We start from the raw sequence: 19049 nt of genomic DNA on the forward strand, positions 1-19049 counted from the left end.
TACGGGAGATTCAACTTCTTCCTTCCGTTGGAATCGAACTCCGGCCCTCAGCAGAGCTTCAGCTGCGTTACCGCTGCTTACCACTTTGATTTTAATTCTAGGGAGGTTTTTAAATGCTCTAAAGCTAGCAAGCTTGAGGGAACGTTCACAAAATGCCCCTGCAGCCTGAAGTCGGTATATCCAAATAAATATTTTAAAATAAAGATATTCTTTCTGATTTTACTTATAGGGAGATTTTTAAACGGTTTGAAGTGGATGGTTGGGTGAGGGAACATTCCCAAAATGCCTGAAGGGGTAGGTCCCCGGGGACTCGACCGCTTCCACCCTACGGAATGGGTAGACCCGCGAGTTGTATGTGTTTGTTTTGGTCGGCTTCCCGCCCTTTCCCCTTCTCCCCCCTGAGGGCGGGGCTTCCGCCGCTAAGCGGCTGAATGCAGAGTCGTAAGAAGCTCCCGGTGGTGTAGTTGCCGACGCGCGTGTCCTTTTTTCTCTGAGGCGCCGTTGAGGGCTGGCAGCTCTTGGTCCTGGCTTTGCCGCGCTCAGCCATGGCGGAATTTGGGCTGCGGGTCGTCCTTCCCCTTGGCGGCCACCCGCTTCCCACCTGCCTCCTCTTCCAGCTGCTCCTACTGCCGCACCTTCTGGAGGGGACGCTCGAGAGCGGCGGAGTGGGCGCCCCTTTTCTGGGTAACGTGAGATCGGCCGGTGAGGTGGGGCGGGGCGGGGTGGGTGCATGGAGGCAGCTGTACCATCATCATCAACAGTTTTCATTACTACTGCATATTAATTCTACATATAGATTAGGGAGGCGTGTGGTGAGCTCGTGTGAATGCATTTTTTATAAAAATGATGGGGTCGTCTATTTTGAATTACAGTAGTGCTAGCTGTTTTTATTGTTTTTTCTACTACTAAGTTTTTATCCCACATATAGACTTGGGAGGTTATGTGATGGGCTCGTGTGAATTCATTAAAAAAACGTGATGGGTTGGCCCAGGTATTATGATTTAAAACAAAGTAGCTGTTCGTATTTTTAGTTGTAAAGTATTTATTTTTACTTTATTTAAAGTATTTTGAAAGACTGTAGTAACAGTGTTAGTAATTTTTTATATATATGTATAGCAAAGAGATCCATGCATCTGATGAAGTGGACTGTAATCAGGAAAACTTGTATGGTACTGAATTGGTTAAATTTTTAAGGTTCCACAAGATATTTTGCTCATCTTTTGCTGCTACTACCCCCTCTGGAAAATATTTATGTAGTGCCATTTGTGTGTAATTTCAGATTATATGCTAATACTTATTGTCAGGTAAGTGGGTTCAATAGGCTGGTAGCATTAACATACCTTGGCATTCTGACAAAAATGAAGAGATCTGTGTTATTAAAACAATTTTAAATAACAATTATTAAAACATTTTTTTAAAAAAAGTAACAGTAATGTAATATTTTTGTATTATGTGATTGCAGCTTCCAGCATTAAGGCTGCTGCAATCCTATTGTGCTGTAAATTGTCTGCTAGCTGATGAGAAGGAACAGCAGCTTGTACAGTTTCTTCTCATTCACGTAATGTGGGTCAGTTTGCTTAGAATGGGCACATTAGGATTTTAGCAGGGAGGTTATCTGATTGCTTATTGACTTTTCCCATGGATAAATGTCCTCTTCCCCACCTCCCTGGTGGTGGTAGGGGGCTGCCCTGCAAAGAGTTCAGCATGACTTATTTTTTCTAGGCTAACTCTGCTGTAGTGGGCTGTCCAGAAAGGCGCAGAAGACTGTTTTTTGCCTTGCAAAGGGGTGATGCTAGACAGGGGAGTTTAAAACGAATACATTTTTTGTTGGGAATGGGAATCCTGCAGGGATTTAAACAGATGACACATAGCATGTTGTGTAGCTGTGGCGTGGGTGTTTTCTTGCTTTGCGAAGATTTCTGAATGTTTAAATCTGATTTGAAGGACAACTGAGGGTTTTGAACATTGGTATTGCAACACCAGAGAGCAGAGATTAACAGAACGTCTTTAGATCCTTAAAAATAAGAAGAATGAATGAAAATGGTTTTAACAGACCCAGATTAAACAGATTTGCAGTTCTGTTTTGAAGAAAGAACAGTGATATTGTGACTAGATTTGGTTTTTTTTTAATTCATCCTGAACCTATATTGAATATACTGTCATGGCCCCGTCAGAGGACTCATCACACGAGGATGACTCGGGAGTAACAGCAGCAGACCCAGAAGCAGCAGACCCAGAAGGAGAAACGGAGGAAACTCCTGAGAACCCAGCTCCTTCTCCCCCTCAGCTGCAGAGCACCCCAGACACAGCTGAAGCCCTTCAGCCAGATGCAGACAGTGAACAGGATACTCCCCCCTCACCTGCAGAACATAGACAGCAGAAGGTCAGGCAGAAGAGGGGCAGGCCTGTCCTCTTAAGGCCAAAACGCTGAGGGCTCACACCTGCTGACAAACCTGCTCCTTAAAAGTCAAGCCTTGGCTTCCGCTTGTTGCTGACTACAACATCAGGCGTGGCTTCGTGTGTTTCTAGTTTCCCCGAATCTTATCTTGGACTGACCCCTTGGCAATTGAACCTGGACCTCTACTGACCTCACTTCTGGACTTCTGGCTTGGCACGTAAGCTTAGGACGAGCCTTGCCCTTATCATGCTTCATCCTCATTAGCCTGGCAGATTTACGACCAGACTGCCAGCTAAGGACTTTCCCGTCCTGATAACTCCCCAGGAATTTCCAGCCCCCACCGGCACTGCTGTCTCAGTGCAGAGCTGACATATACCCTGCTCTGGATACATACTTACTACCCTTCCTTTACTTTGTTAAACACAGCCTAGCAATATTGCTTTTTGCTCTTTTCACAATCAAAATGATAGATTTGTAGTTCTTGCTTATACACATTTTGCTGTTACTATTAATTCTGATGCAGCTTCCTATATATTTGTGGGGAAAATCTGCTTCAGAAGTTACACAGAATTAACCTCTGAATAACTAATCTTCCAGAACTAAGCAGAATAGAAGGTAACTTAGAATATGTACTGTGCAACCAAACAGGAGTAAAAAATATGCAAAGACTGGAAGAGCATTATGATTACAGTGGAAGCACAGAATGTAAATAAGAGTCTTGTCAACTTCAGCTTCATCAAAAGTTGTTTTATTGAATGTATTTGATGGGAAAGGCATTTAATAAATAAAAATGAAAAGTCAAGCATGCATTTTGAGTCATAATAGCTAACTTGGGGGTCATTATAAGTTCCCTTGGGGGAGCAGTATGTAAAACTGGCTTCAAACTTTTGTTCAGTTTTAATGGTTGGTGTGACATAAAAGTAAATAAAAATAAGACATGTAAATATTGAGAACATCAGATTGAACTGGGGGCATAACATTTTAATTGTAAATAATGCTAACCCGAGTAGGTTGTGAATTGCAGTGAAAGAAATGCAGTAATGTTTCAAGTCATACTTGTGTTTCATAACATCATTTATAACACTGGGATAAAGCTGGTTGTTTGCATCTATCTCTCTGTTCCATTTGAATCAGGAGAGATGGTTGAATGGTGCTTGGAGGCAGTGTTAGGCTGGATGTGGATCAAGAAATTGAAGCAGAATCCTGAAAAGACAGAGGTGTTGTGTGTGCCAAGTTCTCAAGTCTGGAAGGTGGGGGGGACTGCCTGTTCTGGACAAGTTGCACTTCCTTGGAGGGAGCAGGTTCATAGCTTGGGGCAACTCCTGGATCCAACATTGTCTCTAGAGGCTCAGGTGGCCTCGGTGGCTAGGAGTGCCTGTTTCCAGCTTCGGTTGAATTGCTAGTGATGGTCCCTTTTGGGGCAGAGATGACTTGGCCACTATATTCCATGCTCTGGTAAGTTCCAGACTGGATGATTGCAGAGTATTCTATGTAGGGCTGCCCTTGAAGACAACTGGTCCAAAATGCAGCAGCTGGATTACTCGCTGGGGTCCTTTTTAGAACTCACATAACCCTTGTTTTTAAACAGCTGCAATGGTCACCAGTTTGTTTCCAGTCCCAATTCAAGGTGTTCACGTTAGTATCTAAAGCCCAAAATAATTTAGGCATAAAATATCTGGGGGGGGAAATGCTTCTTTCCCTATAGACCTTCTTGGGAACAGCGGAAGGGATCCTCTTGGTAGATCCACCGCACACAGAAGTTCAGGGAGTAGTGACCTGGGAGAGGGCATTCTCTGTGACAGCCCATAAGTTGCGGAATTCCCTCCCCACAGAGATGTGGCTGGCAGCTTCATAATGTAATTTTTGTCTGTGATGCACCTCTTTACTTTGGCCTTTGACACCTGAGAGATATATTTTAGGACCCAGCCTGTTCTCTTGATTGTAATCTGTTCTGTTTTTATTATTGTGTTTTAAAATAGTTGTAACCTGCCCCTATGGTGAAGGGCAGATAAGAAATAATAATAATGGCAGTCAGGTACTTCAGACTTCATATTTTGTTCTCAAACTAAGCAAATAGCTCTTTTTGACATTTTGTCCACTCAGAACTAATTCCCATTGAGTTCAATGGGACTGTCTCCCAAATATGTGCGTATAGGATTGCAGCCTCATTCTATTTCATCATTTCATTTTAAGTAAAGAATGGCCTTAAACAGTGAGGCAACAGACAGGAGAGGGTTTTTTTGCATCACTGAGCTGAGTCCTGTGGCCTGATTATAGGCCCACATCCCTGTTCAGCCATGAATTATGAATTCTCAGGCCTCAGTTGCCCCATCTAGAAATAGTTATTTACAAACCCAGCCTCACAATGTATTCAATAATGAACCAGTTTGCCTAGTGTTTTGTGCACTAGCCTAGTGTTTTGTGCACTAAAAGTGCTAAGCATGCTAAGTAAAATGTTAATGCCCTAGCATTCTAGTAAGTGCTGTGCAGAAGTTGCTTTTTGTTAATTAAAAGTCATTTATTTATTTATTTATTTAAAACATTTACATGCTGCTTAATCATTAGCATTTCTAAGTGGTGTACATAAAAAGAAATCATTCAGAAAATTAAACAATAAAAATAAAACTGAATGCTACCTTAAAATGCCTGCTGGAACAAGAAAGTCATAAACATGAGTCTGAACTTCAGCAAGAAGGGTAGCTGTCTAATCTCAGTTGGGATGGAAGTTTCTCAGGTTTGGGCCCACGACACTGAATACATGGCTTCTAGGTTTCTAGCATTGTATCTGAGCTATGGGGAGCCACCAACCAAGACTCCCCCAAAGATCTCAGTGACAGGGCTGGGATATAAAGGATAATTAAAAGTTATGTTAAGTTACATTAAGGCTTTTAAGTTTAGGTTCCAGTCCTAGGCACACCTGAAATTAAGGCCATAGTCCTATATCAATTTACACCAGAGTCAGCCCTGTTGAACTCAATGGGACTTACAATGTATAGGACTGTGCAGTAAGTTCCATTCTGAAGGACTTACATTCAACTAAACATGCATAGGATTGGAGTGCTTGTCAATTAAGATTAAAAAGTAATGTCAGGTAATCCTTTTTTGGGATACTACAGAACCACTTTATTTATTACATTTATATCTCATAGAATCATAGAGTTGGAAGGGGCCTTGTAGGCCATCGAGTCCAACCCCCTGCTCACAGCAGGAAATCCACAGCTAGAGCATCTCCCGCAGACAGCCGTCCAGCCTCTGCTTGAAGACATCCAGCGAAGGGGATCCCACCACCTCCCTAGGCAGTTGGTTCCATTGCCGAACCGCCCTTACTGTCAAGAAGTTCCTTCTAATGTCCAACCTGAATCTACGCTCCTGCAACTTAAAACCATTAGACCTAGTCCTACCCTCTGGGGCAGCAGAGAACAAATCTGTATCCTCCTCTATGTGACAGCCCTTCAGGTACTTAAAGAGTGCAATCATGTCACCCCTCAGCCTTCTCTTCACCAGACTGAACATGCCAAGTTCCTTCAACCTTTCCTCATAAGACTTGTTCTCCATACCGGCTATCATCCTCATCGCCCTCTTCTGAACCCGCTCCAACTTGTCTATATCCTTCTTAAAATGAGGCGCCCAGAACTGAACGCAGTATTCCAGATGAGGCCTGACTAATGCAGAATATAGTGGGACTATTACTTCCCTCGACCTGGAAACTATAGCTCTGTTTATGCAGCCCAAAACCACGTTTGCCTTTTTTGCCGCAGCATCACACTGCTGGGTCATGTGCAACCTGCGATCCACTACAATTCCAAGGTCCTTCTCACACGCACTACTGCTAAGCTGGGTATTTCCCATCCTGTACCCGTGCATTTTGTTTTTGTGGCCTAAGTGCAGAATCTTGCATTTGTCTTTATTGAATTTCATTTTATTAATTTCAGCCCAATTTTCTAGTCTATCCACGTCCTTTTGGATTTTATTCCTGTCTTCCATTGTGTTAGCTATCCCTCCCAGTTTCGTGTCATCCGCAAACTTCATAAGGCTTCCCTCCAACCCGTCATCTAAGTCACTGATAAAAATGTTGAAGAGTATCGGCCCCAGGACAGAACCCTGTGGCACTCCACTCGAAACCTCCTTCCAGTCCGAAGCAGAGCCACCAACGACCACCCTTTGAGTACGGTTTTCCAACCAGTTGTGAATCCACCTGACAGTATTTCCATGTAGTCCGCATTTGACCAGTTTGCTAATCAAAAGGTCGTGGGGGACTTTATCAAACGCTTTGCTGAAATCTAGATAGACAACATCTACAGCACTTCCACCATGTACTAAGCTAATGACCCGATCAAAAAAAGAGATGAGATTAGTTTGACAGGATTTTTTCTTGACAAACCCATGCTGGCTCCTCCCAAAGGAGGCCAGGGCAGCAAACAACAAGCGATAAAACAATAAAAACATCTTAAAAACAATTCCAATACAGATGCAGACTGCAAATTACTGGCTCTGAAATGTCATTTACTAACATGTTGATTACAACACTTTATTTATCTATTTATTTATTATTATTATTTTATTTATATCCCGCCCTTCCTCCTAGCAGGAGCCCAGGGTGGCAAACAAAAGCACTAAAAACACTTTAAAACATCATAAAAACAGACTTTAAAATACATTAAAACAAAACATCTTTAAAAACATTTTTTAAAAAAAGCTTCCAAGACATCTTCCAAAACATCAGAAAATATGGTCCTCTCCCCTTCTCTGAAGATATTTATCTTCAAACGAGTATTAAATAGTTTTGGGAAAGGAGATGCAGCTTGCTAGTTTCAAATACGAATTTTTAAAAAGCGTTTTACTCCTTTGATTGTCTTGTGCTCTGCTCAAGATAATGTAAATGTTTCAATAGGCTAAAAAGAAGTTAGAGATGGGAATATTTATGTAACTGTAGACTCTAGAAATGAAAATGCTGATGGGGATATGCCAGCAATTATCACCGTGAGAGCCAGTATGGTGCTTCTACAGTGGAGCAGTGTAGCTGTGTGGTGCTACAGATCTATGTAGCTGGCACTGGAAACTAGTTATTTATAGCATAATGCAACTATAACAAATTAGGTACCTGCACACAAGCCCTGCAGTATTGGAGACCATATCTGCAACTTGCTGGGAACCTGAAGGCTCTGTCTAATTTGCATATGTATATATATAAATTGTCAATTTGTATTCACGTCCATAACTTCACAGAGTAAACAAACTATGTGTGAATATAATATCTGTGCCTCCCACAATTCCTTCTTCCTTTTTTAAATATTGTCCACCACCCACATCAGCTTTTCACTTATTTGTATGCAACTCTTCCTCTTTTACTTGACCTCTTTGTGCCCCTTCTCCCATGAATAGCTGGTGTCTGGGCACAGTGATTAAAACCCAAGTTTGGTATCAAAATGTTTACATTTTACCATCTTTAGGGTGTAGTCCTGTGCACACACCTGTGAATTCAGTGGTACTTACATCTGAGTCAACATACATTGGATCAGTCTGTTTATTAAGGAATGGCATTATTTCAGTACCTCTTAACAGATGGCTGGTGAAATCCAAAAAAGGGCCTTCTAAAGCCTGCCTATATGACAGACGTCTGGAGTATTCACTTCCCTTGACTTTGCCAGACAGCTTGCGAGTCCACAACTTGAATAATTATACTTACGTACATTAATGTCTATAAAATGACATGTACTTTCCAAATAATTTAGAAGGAAACATTTATCTGCTCCATTAAGCTCTTAATCTGCCAATGCACAGAGGGGAAGAAAAGCTATAATAGCAGTTGGTATACAACCCAACTACATTCCTTATAACATCCAGGTAGTACCTGAATTTCCCACTGGTTCATTGCTAAGCTTGCAAAATCCACTTGACAGATGTAACTTCTGCTGATAATTACACATAAATTCTGTTTTCATCTTTAAAGTTTTCTACTTTTTGAACACTGCTATGATAAATTTTGCATTTGTTTATTGTGGTGTCAGCTAGGAATGGGGAAGAATAGCTGCTAAATCGGACTTAGTACTGGATTCCAATGAATTTGACAGTCCACTGCTCTTTTGGACCGGCACTGATTCCTTGCGGCAGGCTGTGGCTGTAATCCTCATGGATTTTTTTTATCTCCCCCCCCTTTTATGTAATTATCTTTGTAATTTCATCTAAGGTGATGCATTCATAACGATGTGTAGGTGTGATAAATGGGGGGGGGAAACCACATGGAACACTGATAATTTACACAGGCATTTACATTAAATATTATGCAGGGTTTTTTCGCAAACAAAAAACAACAACCATGGACCGAATTGGCAAGTGTCAAAGCAAGCAGGAACAAAAAAAGGGCAGATTGGGATGGAATGACAGACTATCAGAATACAAGTGGATCGGAACTAGGCAGCGAACCCCATCCCTAGTGTCAGCACTCACACTTTCTGTATCTACTGAAGCTGCTAGCTTTATCAGGTTGCATTACAGCATTTTTTTTTGCCAGGGGGTGAGATGGTGGGGAAACTATCAAATTTATTTATAAACAATATTGTGAATTTAGAAGCTGCAGAATATCTGTTTTCTCTTGCATGTTTCCAATGTCCAAAATGGTTGAGTGTATAATCTTTTCATGTAAGCATGCATTAGGTGGGAAATGCTTCATGGGCTTTTCCTCCTCTCTGCTTCCATGAACAGTCGCCGCCAACTGTCAGTTACAGGGGTAACTGCTCAGGGTTATGTTTGCACCAGCATTGATGCTAATCAAGGTTAGCTCAAACAACACTTACCAATTCTGTCACTAATCATAATTGCGAATTGTGGTTTGGTGCTAACTGTGGCTAGTAAACAATGCTAGTGCATCCAAAATGCTGACCATAGCTACCTCCAAAAATAAAAGAGAGGGAGAATGTCCATGGAAGCAAGGCTGTGTGAGCCCACAGGGTGTTTCCTCCATCTCCAAACTAGAGTTAGAGCAGTATTACTTTGCCCTGCGTTGTCACTGACATGGATGACAATGAAACAGATCCACAGACTGGCTGACAGGAATTTCATAGATAGACTCATATTGGTAGCCATAAGTGTAATACAGTTGCCAGTATACAAATCTTCTGAAGATTATGATTATGACATGAGTACTTGAATGAGGCAGTTAAGGAAGCCATGGTACCTCACACATCGACCTTCACCAGTGATTCAGTGTAGACAATGTGACCAACCCTCTAATCATCACCATGGCACTCTCTAATTTCAACCCAACGAGATGCGCATTTCTTGTAGTGGCCAATAGAATGCTCCCTAGCAAATTCTACCTGCCCAGACTTAACCTCTCAAACAAGAGCCTTACGTACAGCTGACACTTCAGAACTGATACAAACACCACTTTCCAGGGCAGTAAAGAGAAAGGGTGGCTGCCAAGCACTGCACAGCACACGAGTGTAACCCTAGTGCTAACCACACAGTTTAATCCCATAAGGGGCTGAAGGGAAAATATGTGTGAACTAAGTAACTTGAGTACCTACAATATTGTGTTGCACTAGCAATTTTGTTGCCAGTTTCCGTTGACTGCAGCTTTTTTTTATTGCACTTGTCTGGCTGTGTTTTGGATTTATTTTGTTCGCAGTTCACGTTGTCAAAACCTTGGAAATAGTCTAGCTGGCAATGGAAGGAGCTTGTGCTACAATTTCTGGCTTGTACCAAATTTGTTGCTGCATATAGGTTTTTCTGTTTCTTGGAAGTTTACAGATTTGTCCTTGCTTTATTAAAGGCTACGAGAAGTGAGGCAAAATTGTTGGCTTTGCTTAGATGATAAGGGGCCAGACTATGATATTGGTTCATACATGCATGATCATAGCTTGTTTATTGTTATTTTAATATTTCAAATTTATGTCCTGACCTTCTTTCCCAGAGGGAGCCCAGTGAGGTTCACAGTAATAAAATTACATAAAAACTATTTAAAATTGCAATATAACATATTGCATACAGCAGTTAAAACCAGCTGTATAAAAACTTCATAATGCTATTGGTTAGAAGTCTGGATAAATAAGAAAGTCTTTTATGTGTTTGGAATGCAGCTAAAGCAGGCAGGGAGAGGGGGCTGTCTGATTTCCCTTTACTGCAGTATTAAGCAGCAGCTTGCATGTGTGAATGAGACTTCACATATCAAACCAAGTTTCATATCCTGCAGTGTTAACTCAAACATAATATTTTTCAGTAGAGTTGTCCGCATGTTAACTTGTCAGTCAAGTGTGTGTTTGTGTGTGTGAGAGAGGGAAGGAAAGAACCAAACTCTAGCCCCTACTGTCACTCATAGATTATTTACTTTGGGAGGTGGTATTTCATATTGCCATACAGAGGCAGGCAGAGTATCCACAGTCACTTCACTAAATACTGGTTTTTGATCTGGAAAGACTAAATAGTAGTGTGAACCCTGGACTTTGGGAGATATTGCACAGAGAGTTGGCTCTCTTTCTGCCCATCTGTGACTACCCTCGCTTCAGTGCCTCTCACCACTCAGGTAGCTCAGCATCCCCTTTTGCCTCCTGGGTATGTTATCTCCCCATTATTTTCGTCTGTTTTCATTTGCATGCTTACGTTTCAGACAAGTTAACTCACTGAATTGGTAGAGATAGCACAGCTGAATGTAGTGGCAGGCAGCCATGTGCCCTTCGCTGCTTCTGAAGGCAGAGGTAGCTGTCCAGTTACTTGGCAGCCCCTCCAGAGTAAGTTCTTAGAACGAGTGAGCCATTTTGTCTAGTGAACAGGTCTGTTGTGCTGAAGTGCACACATATGGAAATGTATGTATGGAAAGGATAGATACCCAGAGTTTTAGGATGGTAATCGGCTGAAGATTATCCCCATTTTACTTGGCTAGTATTGTCATAAGCCATATCTGCAAATGAGAGCAGAAATTGTTCCTCCTTCTTTCTATCTATCCACTGTATACAGACAGAGTAGCAGAGTTGTAGCTTTCTGTGGTGTTAACTTTTTGCCATAGCTTTCTCAGCTTTGACACATATGTGTCACCTTGATAAGCGTAACTTCTTTTTTAGCCACTTGCTTTCTTCTTTTGTTTCATCTTTTACAGTGCCAGTAATAGAAGATGGAGGACAATTTAAATGGTCTTTTATGTATAACTGCATTATCTCTTTTCTATCGATGCAGGTACATCTGAACCTTCTTTTATTGCTAAAAGTGAAGACCGTTTGTTTAAATACTTATTTGACGATTATGAAAGATGGGTTTGCCCAGTAGAACACTTGAATGATACAATCAAAGTGAAATTTGGCCTTGCAATTTCTCAGTTGGTGGATGTGGTAAGTTAGAAACTGCTGTTGCTATCATAATAATTTGCTTTTTAAATAGGCATGTTAGTGCAAAGTAGTTGTTTGCCAGAAGCATATGCTGTGAAGAGAACCACTGGCTCTTTCATGGAGCCTCTTCTTACCATGAAGAGGATGCCACAGTTTCACACAGCATGTAGGAGTTGCAAGGACTGTATGTATATTATTGGTCACTTGCTGTTGAGGGAGAGAGAGGAATGCAGCATGCAATTGAATACTATCTGCTTACATAGGCCTGTTTTACAGGTCATAATAATCCAAAGTCTGTCTTAAACCATTGTTTAATCATGAATGTGTCTCTTCTCTGCCATGTGGGTCCCTGCACAGTTCAAACAAGCCATATTATGGCTTGTTGTGTTGTCCAAAACCAGACCATGGTTTATTTGTTTCAAATAAACAATGAACGGTAAGCAAGAAATAAACCAAGAATTGTATCCAATGCTAGTCCTACTCAGAATAGACCCACTGAAGTTAATGAACATAACCACCTTAGGTTCATTAATACTAGTGGGTCTACTCTGAGTAGGACTAGCATGGGCTACAACCCCAAGGTTTGTTCTTTGGTAAGCCAGAAAAAAAACTCAACAAACCATGATCAGGGTTTGGATGACATAACAAGCAATAGTATGGCTTGTCTGAGCTGCACAGAAGGGGCAATATTGTGCACAAACCCATGCAGCAGGGGAGAGGCATATTCATAATTAAACCATGGTTTAAGATACAGTGGCTTATCATGATGTGCAATTGAGGCCACTGTGTGTGGTCTAAACTTTAATGTTCAAGACGATATGTCCTTTGGTCAAGAGTTGGCTATTTAGGCAGCCATCATTGCTGAAAACATTATTTTTATATTGTATAGTATTAGCCCAGTTAACAAATCCTCCAGGAAATAAGCTTTTAAGGAAGGCTTTTTTTAAGGTGAAACTGACAAGCTTTGCGTTGCTTTGCCATCAATAAACTGATAAGCCTGTGCCTTTGCTTTGCAAAAGTGGTCTCATGCTTTCTCCCAGGGCTGGGGAGGGAGGGATCCAATATGATTTAGAAGAGGAGTGGGGGGGGTGCCTTCTTTTCTTACATCTTTTACACCCTTTAAAGCCCCTGTTGAAGCGGACTTCCGGGAAGGGTGACTTCGCCTGTGCTGTCTCTGAGACAAGCTCTTGTCTCAGAAGAAGCTTTTTCAGCTTTAAAATCAGTCAGAATGTTTTTTTTTTTTTTTGACTGGTTAAGATTTTCTTCCGGTCAGGGAGAAACGTGAGATTAACCACAAAGCCTGTTTTTGTTGGGAGGACTGGATTTCATTAATTTATGAGAGAAAGTTCAGCCAGCGAATGCCGGATGGACTTCCATCAAAGCTCTTGCTGATTAAGCGACACGTTTATCTTTTCTTCAAAGAAAAACGAACTAACAGGCAAGCATCCTTCTTTCCATTTTTTTTCCACTTGGTTTAAATTGTTGCACCAAAAAAGAGATTTGTCAATGAATCAGCTATAAAGAACTGCTGGGTGAGTTAAAAATTTTCTCTTTTACTCACGAAACTAAGGAGGAAAGAAATCGAAAAAAGCTTATCTTTGTTTTTATTGCAAAAAGCGGGCCTGGGAGTGCATTCTAAAGATACTAACAGAAGAGGGATTTTTATTTCGAGGAGGGAAAAAAATAAATAAATTTGATTTATGAACTTTGGAGTATTATGCCTGGGACTATTTTTTTTTTGGTCTATTTCATTTTGACGAATCTGCTTACTCACGACGCCACTAACTGTTTGAAGCTGGGAACTAAACTTGTTTTGTTTTCCTGAACATATACGAGATAAGGCAGGCTGTACTGTCTACACTGATGTCTGCAAGCCTGAAATATTAACCCAATTGTGGCTGAAATAATTTTTTGTTTTTGTGGTTTTAAGAATGACAACCAGGAAAGTGACTGAGACCATGGAAGAAATTATGTTTCAGAAAATAATGAGTGAGATTGAGATAACGAAACAAACCCTGAGACAGGGTAGACAGGAGATGAAAATTGAACTTAGCAAAATGATGCAGGAGTTTAAAGAAATAGGAGATTCTGTGAAAGAGGATTTTGACGGGATTAGAGATGAGAAAAGAAAAATTAAAGGGAAGATACAAGCCATGGAGACTGGAACAAATGAGGAATTGGAAAAAGATCTGGAGTTTACGGATGTTAGAAATCAAGTTTACTGTTTGGAATTCAACGTTGTCTCTGAAGAAACTAATGAAGATATTAGTGATAAAGTTATCAACGTCTTGGATAATTTTCTTGACTGGAATGATGTGATGGAGCTTGACATAGAAAAAATCTATGGAATTAATTACAAATATGTGACAATGGAAAAACTCTTAAGAGATGAGCCAGTGCATTTTGTAAAAAAGAAGAGCAGAGAAGTGACTTTACAACAATATTTCAGCAACATATTCAGAATTGATGGCAAGGACATATTTGTGATGGGGGAAATTCCCATCAGACTCTTGTTATATGACTATGGCTATGACAGCAAGATCATCATGAGATACTGATAATGGATGAATGGATACTGAAACCACTGGATTTAACAGGACTATTGAAGATGGAAGATGGAATTAATATTGATAATGGAAGAATGGCTATGGAAATTATTGGACCTAACAGATTTGATGAGATGGATTAATCGATATGTTTATTTGGATTATGGCTATGACAACAAGATTATTATGGGATACTGATAATGGAAGAACGGCTACTGAAATTACTGGACTTAACAGGATTATTGAAGATGGAAGATGGAATTAATATAGATAATGGAGGAATGGCTATTGAAATTATTGGACCTAACAGATTTGAATCAGATGGATTAAGCGACATGTTTATTTGGAGAAAAATTGAAAGATATTTCTCTCAAGGAATTGAAATCGCTCTTGGACTTTTTGTGGAAAGAATAAAGTAATGTTTATGAGATTTGATGATTAATTAAGATAACTACTGGAGGAAAGTGATTTTGTAATATAATTTTAGAGACAGGATTGTTATATATTGTAGACCTATGGTTGATCGGAAGTCAACATTTTATTTTATTGTATAATTGTTTTTGTTTTGTTTTGTTTTTTGTTTTTGAAAATTTGAATAAAAATTAATAATAAAAAAAGCCCCTGTTGAAGCTGCCCCCACCATCTGTGAGTGGGTGTAGGAACCTATCCGTATTCTTTCCATGTTATTCCTACCTCTGGTACCAAAGTTTCTGTTAAAGAAGTAATGTCCAGGAGTGCATCTACTTTGTTAACTGAAGTATTGCTGCATATAAAGTAAGTTGCCCATAGCCATCTAACTCTAGACAAAATAAAGTCATGCCAGACTGGAAAAGAAGAGGCCTGTCCTCCTTGGGAAATACTACACTTCATCTGAGGGCCGTCGCATACTAGGTGGAAGAGTGCAATGGTTTGCCCAACAAATATGTTTTACAACATTAAATACACTTAAGAAACAGTTGGCAGAGACTACATACATAAGAGAAGTCCATGATGCTGTATGCTCTTTTTCCTAACATTCTAAAAACAACAATCTGTACATCTTTAAAATAAATAGTGTGCTACAGATGATAGCCAGAGTCAGTAACTTGCACCCTTGGGCAGACCAGGGAGGCCCCACTGTGAATCCTGTGCTCTGAGTGCTAGGTGGTTTAATGCCACTATTTAAATTTTCTACAATGCCCCAGAGTACCCCCAATATAGTGTTGGTCTGGGACATTTGGGGAAATTCATATGTCAACTCCTGGCACTGCTCCCCACCAGGATTTCTTGGGGCACCAGTGGAGGAAGGAGTCCACCAAAGGGCACAATGGCAAGGGCCCCCTTACACCTGGAGCCTGCCCGATGATATCTGTAGAATATGTGCCATATGTTATGAACCACTGTCTGGAAATGGGAAAAGCTCATAAAATCTTATGTCATTCATGTAAAACTTTTCTCCTAATAGGATGAGAAAAATCAATTGATGACAACAAATGTTTGGTTGAAGCAGGTGAGTAGTATATTGTGAAAAAGAGTTGATGATGGTGATTATCATCATCTTGCTTTGGAATGCTGCAATCCAGTACACACTAACCTGGGAATAAATTGAATTCATGGGGATTACTTTTAAATAGACTTATATACAATGCACTGTAAAGTAAATACAAGGTAAAGACTGCAACCTGGGTATGAATTAAAAGGCAAAGCACATTAATATATTATTTATTTATTTATTTTATACCCCTCCTTTCTTTTCATCATAGATACCCAAGGCAGCTTACATATGGTTCCCAGGTGGTCTCCTGTCCAGTCACTGACCAGACCTGACCCTGCTTAGCTTCAGCAGGGTGCTGGCCTCATGTGTCTTCAGACCAAAGCCTGGGACATACTTGCTTGTATGTTCATTCTGTGCTAAAAGACACTTGCAGAAATACCATAAACCTTCCCATGGAAAAGATTATTGGATAAAATTGTTTTTTATTTTTTTTAATTGGAAGAAAGTATGATGATACGATCTGAGGTCATAAAATAGTTACTTGTACAGTTTTTCTCTGGCTGTGTGAAGAAACCACAAACAAAAAAGTATGTCCTATTGTGACTTTATCATAGGGGCATGCATATGCTGGTATTTACTAAGTAAAAGCCTTTTGAGGGGTTAGTACATTTACAGAGTGCTGGATACTTTAGATATTACTTTTCATATTAGCTGCTTCAAGGTAATTGTTTATAAATTAAACTTATCTTTAAAAATCTTTTACTCTCTTTGTAGGAATGGGTTGATGTAAAACTGAAGTGGGATCCTAAAGACTATGCAGGAATAACATCTATCCGTGTCCCTTCAGATTCCATATGGATTCAAGAACATAGCTTTGTATGACAAGTAAGCATTTAATGCCTTTTAAATATAATTATTACTATTCTACAAACTTAAGAGATCAAATAATTTCATTGTTGTATTTTGACATTCCTAGAGTTGAGAGCATTTTTTTCTAAAATGATATGTTCAGTACAATGTAGCATGGCATTCATGTACAGTTTTAAAAGTTATAATCATAATTTCAAAAGAGTGGTAGTTTCAAACCATGAAATCAATTCTATTTGCCAGACAGATGAAGAATATCCTGCAGTTATGTGTGCTGAGTGGTGAAACAGACCTGCAAACATCACCTGAGTTATTTACATTTTATTAAATGGCACAGATGGTTAATAAAAAATCTCACAGTCTTTGTTAGATAAAGGAAGTGAAAAGGAAAAAAGACTCTTTAGCCATTCTTTTTGGAGAGGAATGCAGAGGCAAAATTAGAATGCTATGGGATGCAATGAAATTCAGGCAGAACAGTAGTACTGCAGGTGCAAGGTGAGGGTGTAATGACTTCTTAAAACTGGAGATGATGTCTTCAGGAAGTTTTGGAGCTAAGCTTTCCTGTTCCTGCTACAAATGTTGCTACAGTAGGGCCCCACTCATACGGCAGGTTAGGTTCCAGACCCACACTGAAAAGCGAAAATCGCCAAACATAGGCCATCCAGAAAGAGAGCAAATGAGCGAAGCCTGCTGCTGTGCCAGCACAATCAGCTGTAGTGCGATCAGCTGTAGCTCGGGGAGCTTCAGGGGCCAAGTGCTGTCAGCTGGAGTGCAGCGGCTGGAGCTCCTTGCGCTACAGCTGATCGCACTGGGACAATAGCAGGCTTCCATCAGCTGTAGCGCAGAGAGTTCCAGCTGCCATGCTCCAGCTGGCAGCGCTTGGCCCCTGAAGCTCCCTGTGCTACAGCTGATTGCATGCTACAGCTGATCGATCAGCTATAGCGCGGGGAGCTCTAGCCGCCATGCTTCAGCTGACAGCGCTTAGCCCCTGAAGCTCCCCATGCTACAGCTGATCGTGCACACCGCTGCTCCCAGAGGAGGAGGAGAAGGGCGGAGGACAGGGCTCGTGCCGTATTAGCAGAACGCCGAAGAGTGGGGTGCCGAAAAGTGGGGCCCTACTGTACTTCTTTACTGCAGAACTTTGTATACCACCTTAGCAGCCGTGTCATATTGGCACCCTCCGTTGTAGCCTTAGGATTAAACAGATCACCTAGATTCCTAGAACCAACTCATTTGTATGAGTTTGCAAGAAATAATAAAAGGGCATTATTAATGATCCTGACATTCATGATGAATCTCTGTGCTATTTAATATAATCTTCAGTATAATTTTCGTAACCCTAACTGTATTGACAAATTCTCAACATGATGTAAATCAATTAAATATATCACTAACAAAAAATAATGACTGAAATTGGTTTGAATAATTATCTTCAGCTTGTGAAAAGCCTATTTAGCAATGCCAGTTTTAATGCAGTGAGTGCATTGCTTGTTGGCTTCAGACCAAATGCAAAAATAATTTCTTCTTTGTTGTCTCACATGTGAGTTCTCAAGGTAGAGTTATATATATATATATATAAACATAATTGTGATTAACCAAACAGAGGTTTTTATTATATTAACAAAACGTTTCAGCTTCCGCCTTCATCAGCTGCTAACATACAAATCACACACACACACTGCTCCTAATGGCTAAGCAGTCTTTCTTACTTTCAAAATCTTTCCACTTGAGAAAATAAATAATGCATGTAGCTTTCAAGCGAAGAGTGTCACAGTAAACATCTGAAAATAACCAAGTAAAATGTAAGCTATTTATGGAAAATAGCTTCAGCATGTTATATTTTTAATAACTTCTCAGTGAATATTTTTGCAGTGCAGATGGTCGTTTTGAAGGAACATCTACAAAAACAGTACTGAAACATGATGGCACAGTTGCTTGGAATCCACCAGCAAATTATAAAAGCTCCTGTACCATAGATGTCACTTACTTTCCATTTGACCTCCAAAACTGCTCCATGAAATTTGGATCCTGGACTTATGATGGCTCACAAGTTGATATAATTCTAGTAGATGATGAAGTTGACAAGAGAGTTTTCTTTGACAATGGAGAATGGGAAATAGTAACTGCAACTGGGATCAGAGGGAACAGAACGGATGGATGTTGCTGGTATCCATTTATTACCTACTCATTTATAATTAGACGTTTGCCTCTCTTTTATACACTGTTCCTTATTATTCCCTGTATAGGGTTGTCATTCTTAACTGTCCTTGTCTTCTATCTTCCATCTTATGAAGGTGAGAAAATTTCTCTGTGCACATCAGTGCTGGTGTCTTTAACTGTCTTCTCGTCATCGAAGAAATCACACCATCATCTTCTAAAGTTATACCTCTTATTGGCGAGTACTTGGTATTCACAATGATTTTCGTTACATTATCCATTATAATAAC

The 19049-nt window shown here is 40.3% G+C and overlaps 1 protein-coding gene across 1 annotated transcript in view; it reads left to right on the plus strand.

The window, feature by feature from the left end:
• The first annotated feature begins 344 nt into the window (after window positions 1-344).
• CHRNA5 (cholinergic receptor nicotinic alpha 5 subunit) overlaps window positions 345-19049 on the plus strand; it is a 28398-nt gene continuing 9693 nt past the window's right edge. The window contains 6 exon segments of the mRNA XM_061595081.1: window positions 345-702; window positions 11567-11718; window positions 15706-15750; window positions 16510-16602; window positions 16604-16620; window positions 18475-18997. Of these exon segments, the coding sequence (XP_061451065.1) occupies window positions 546-702; window positions 11567-11718; window positions 15706-15750; window positions 16510-16602; window positions 16604-16620; window positions 18475-18997 (987 nt within the window). The 5' untranslated portion in view covers window positions 345-545.

Source organism: Rhineura floridana, chromosome 14 (genome assembly GCF_030035675.1).
Source record: "Rhineura floridana isolate rRhiFlo1 chromosome 14, rRhiFlo1.hap2, whole genome shotgun sequence".
NCBI classification, from domain to species: Eukaryota; Metazoa; Chordata; class Lepidosauria; order Squamata; family Rhineuridae; genus Rhineura; species Rhineura floridana.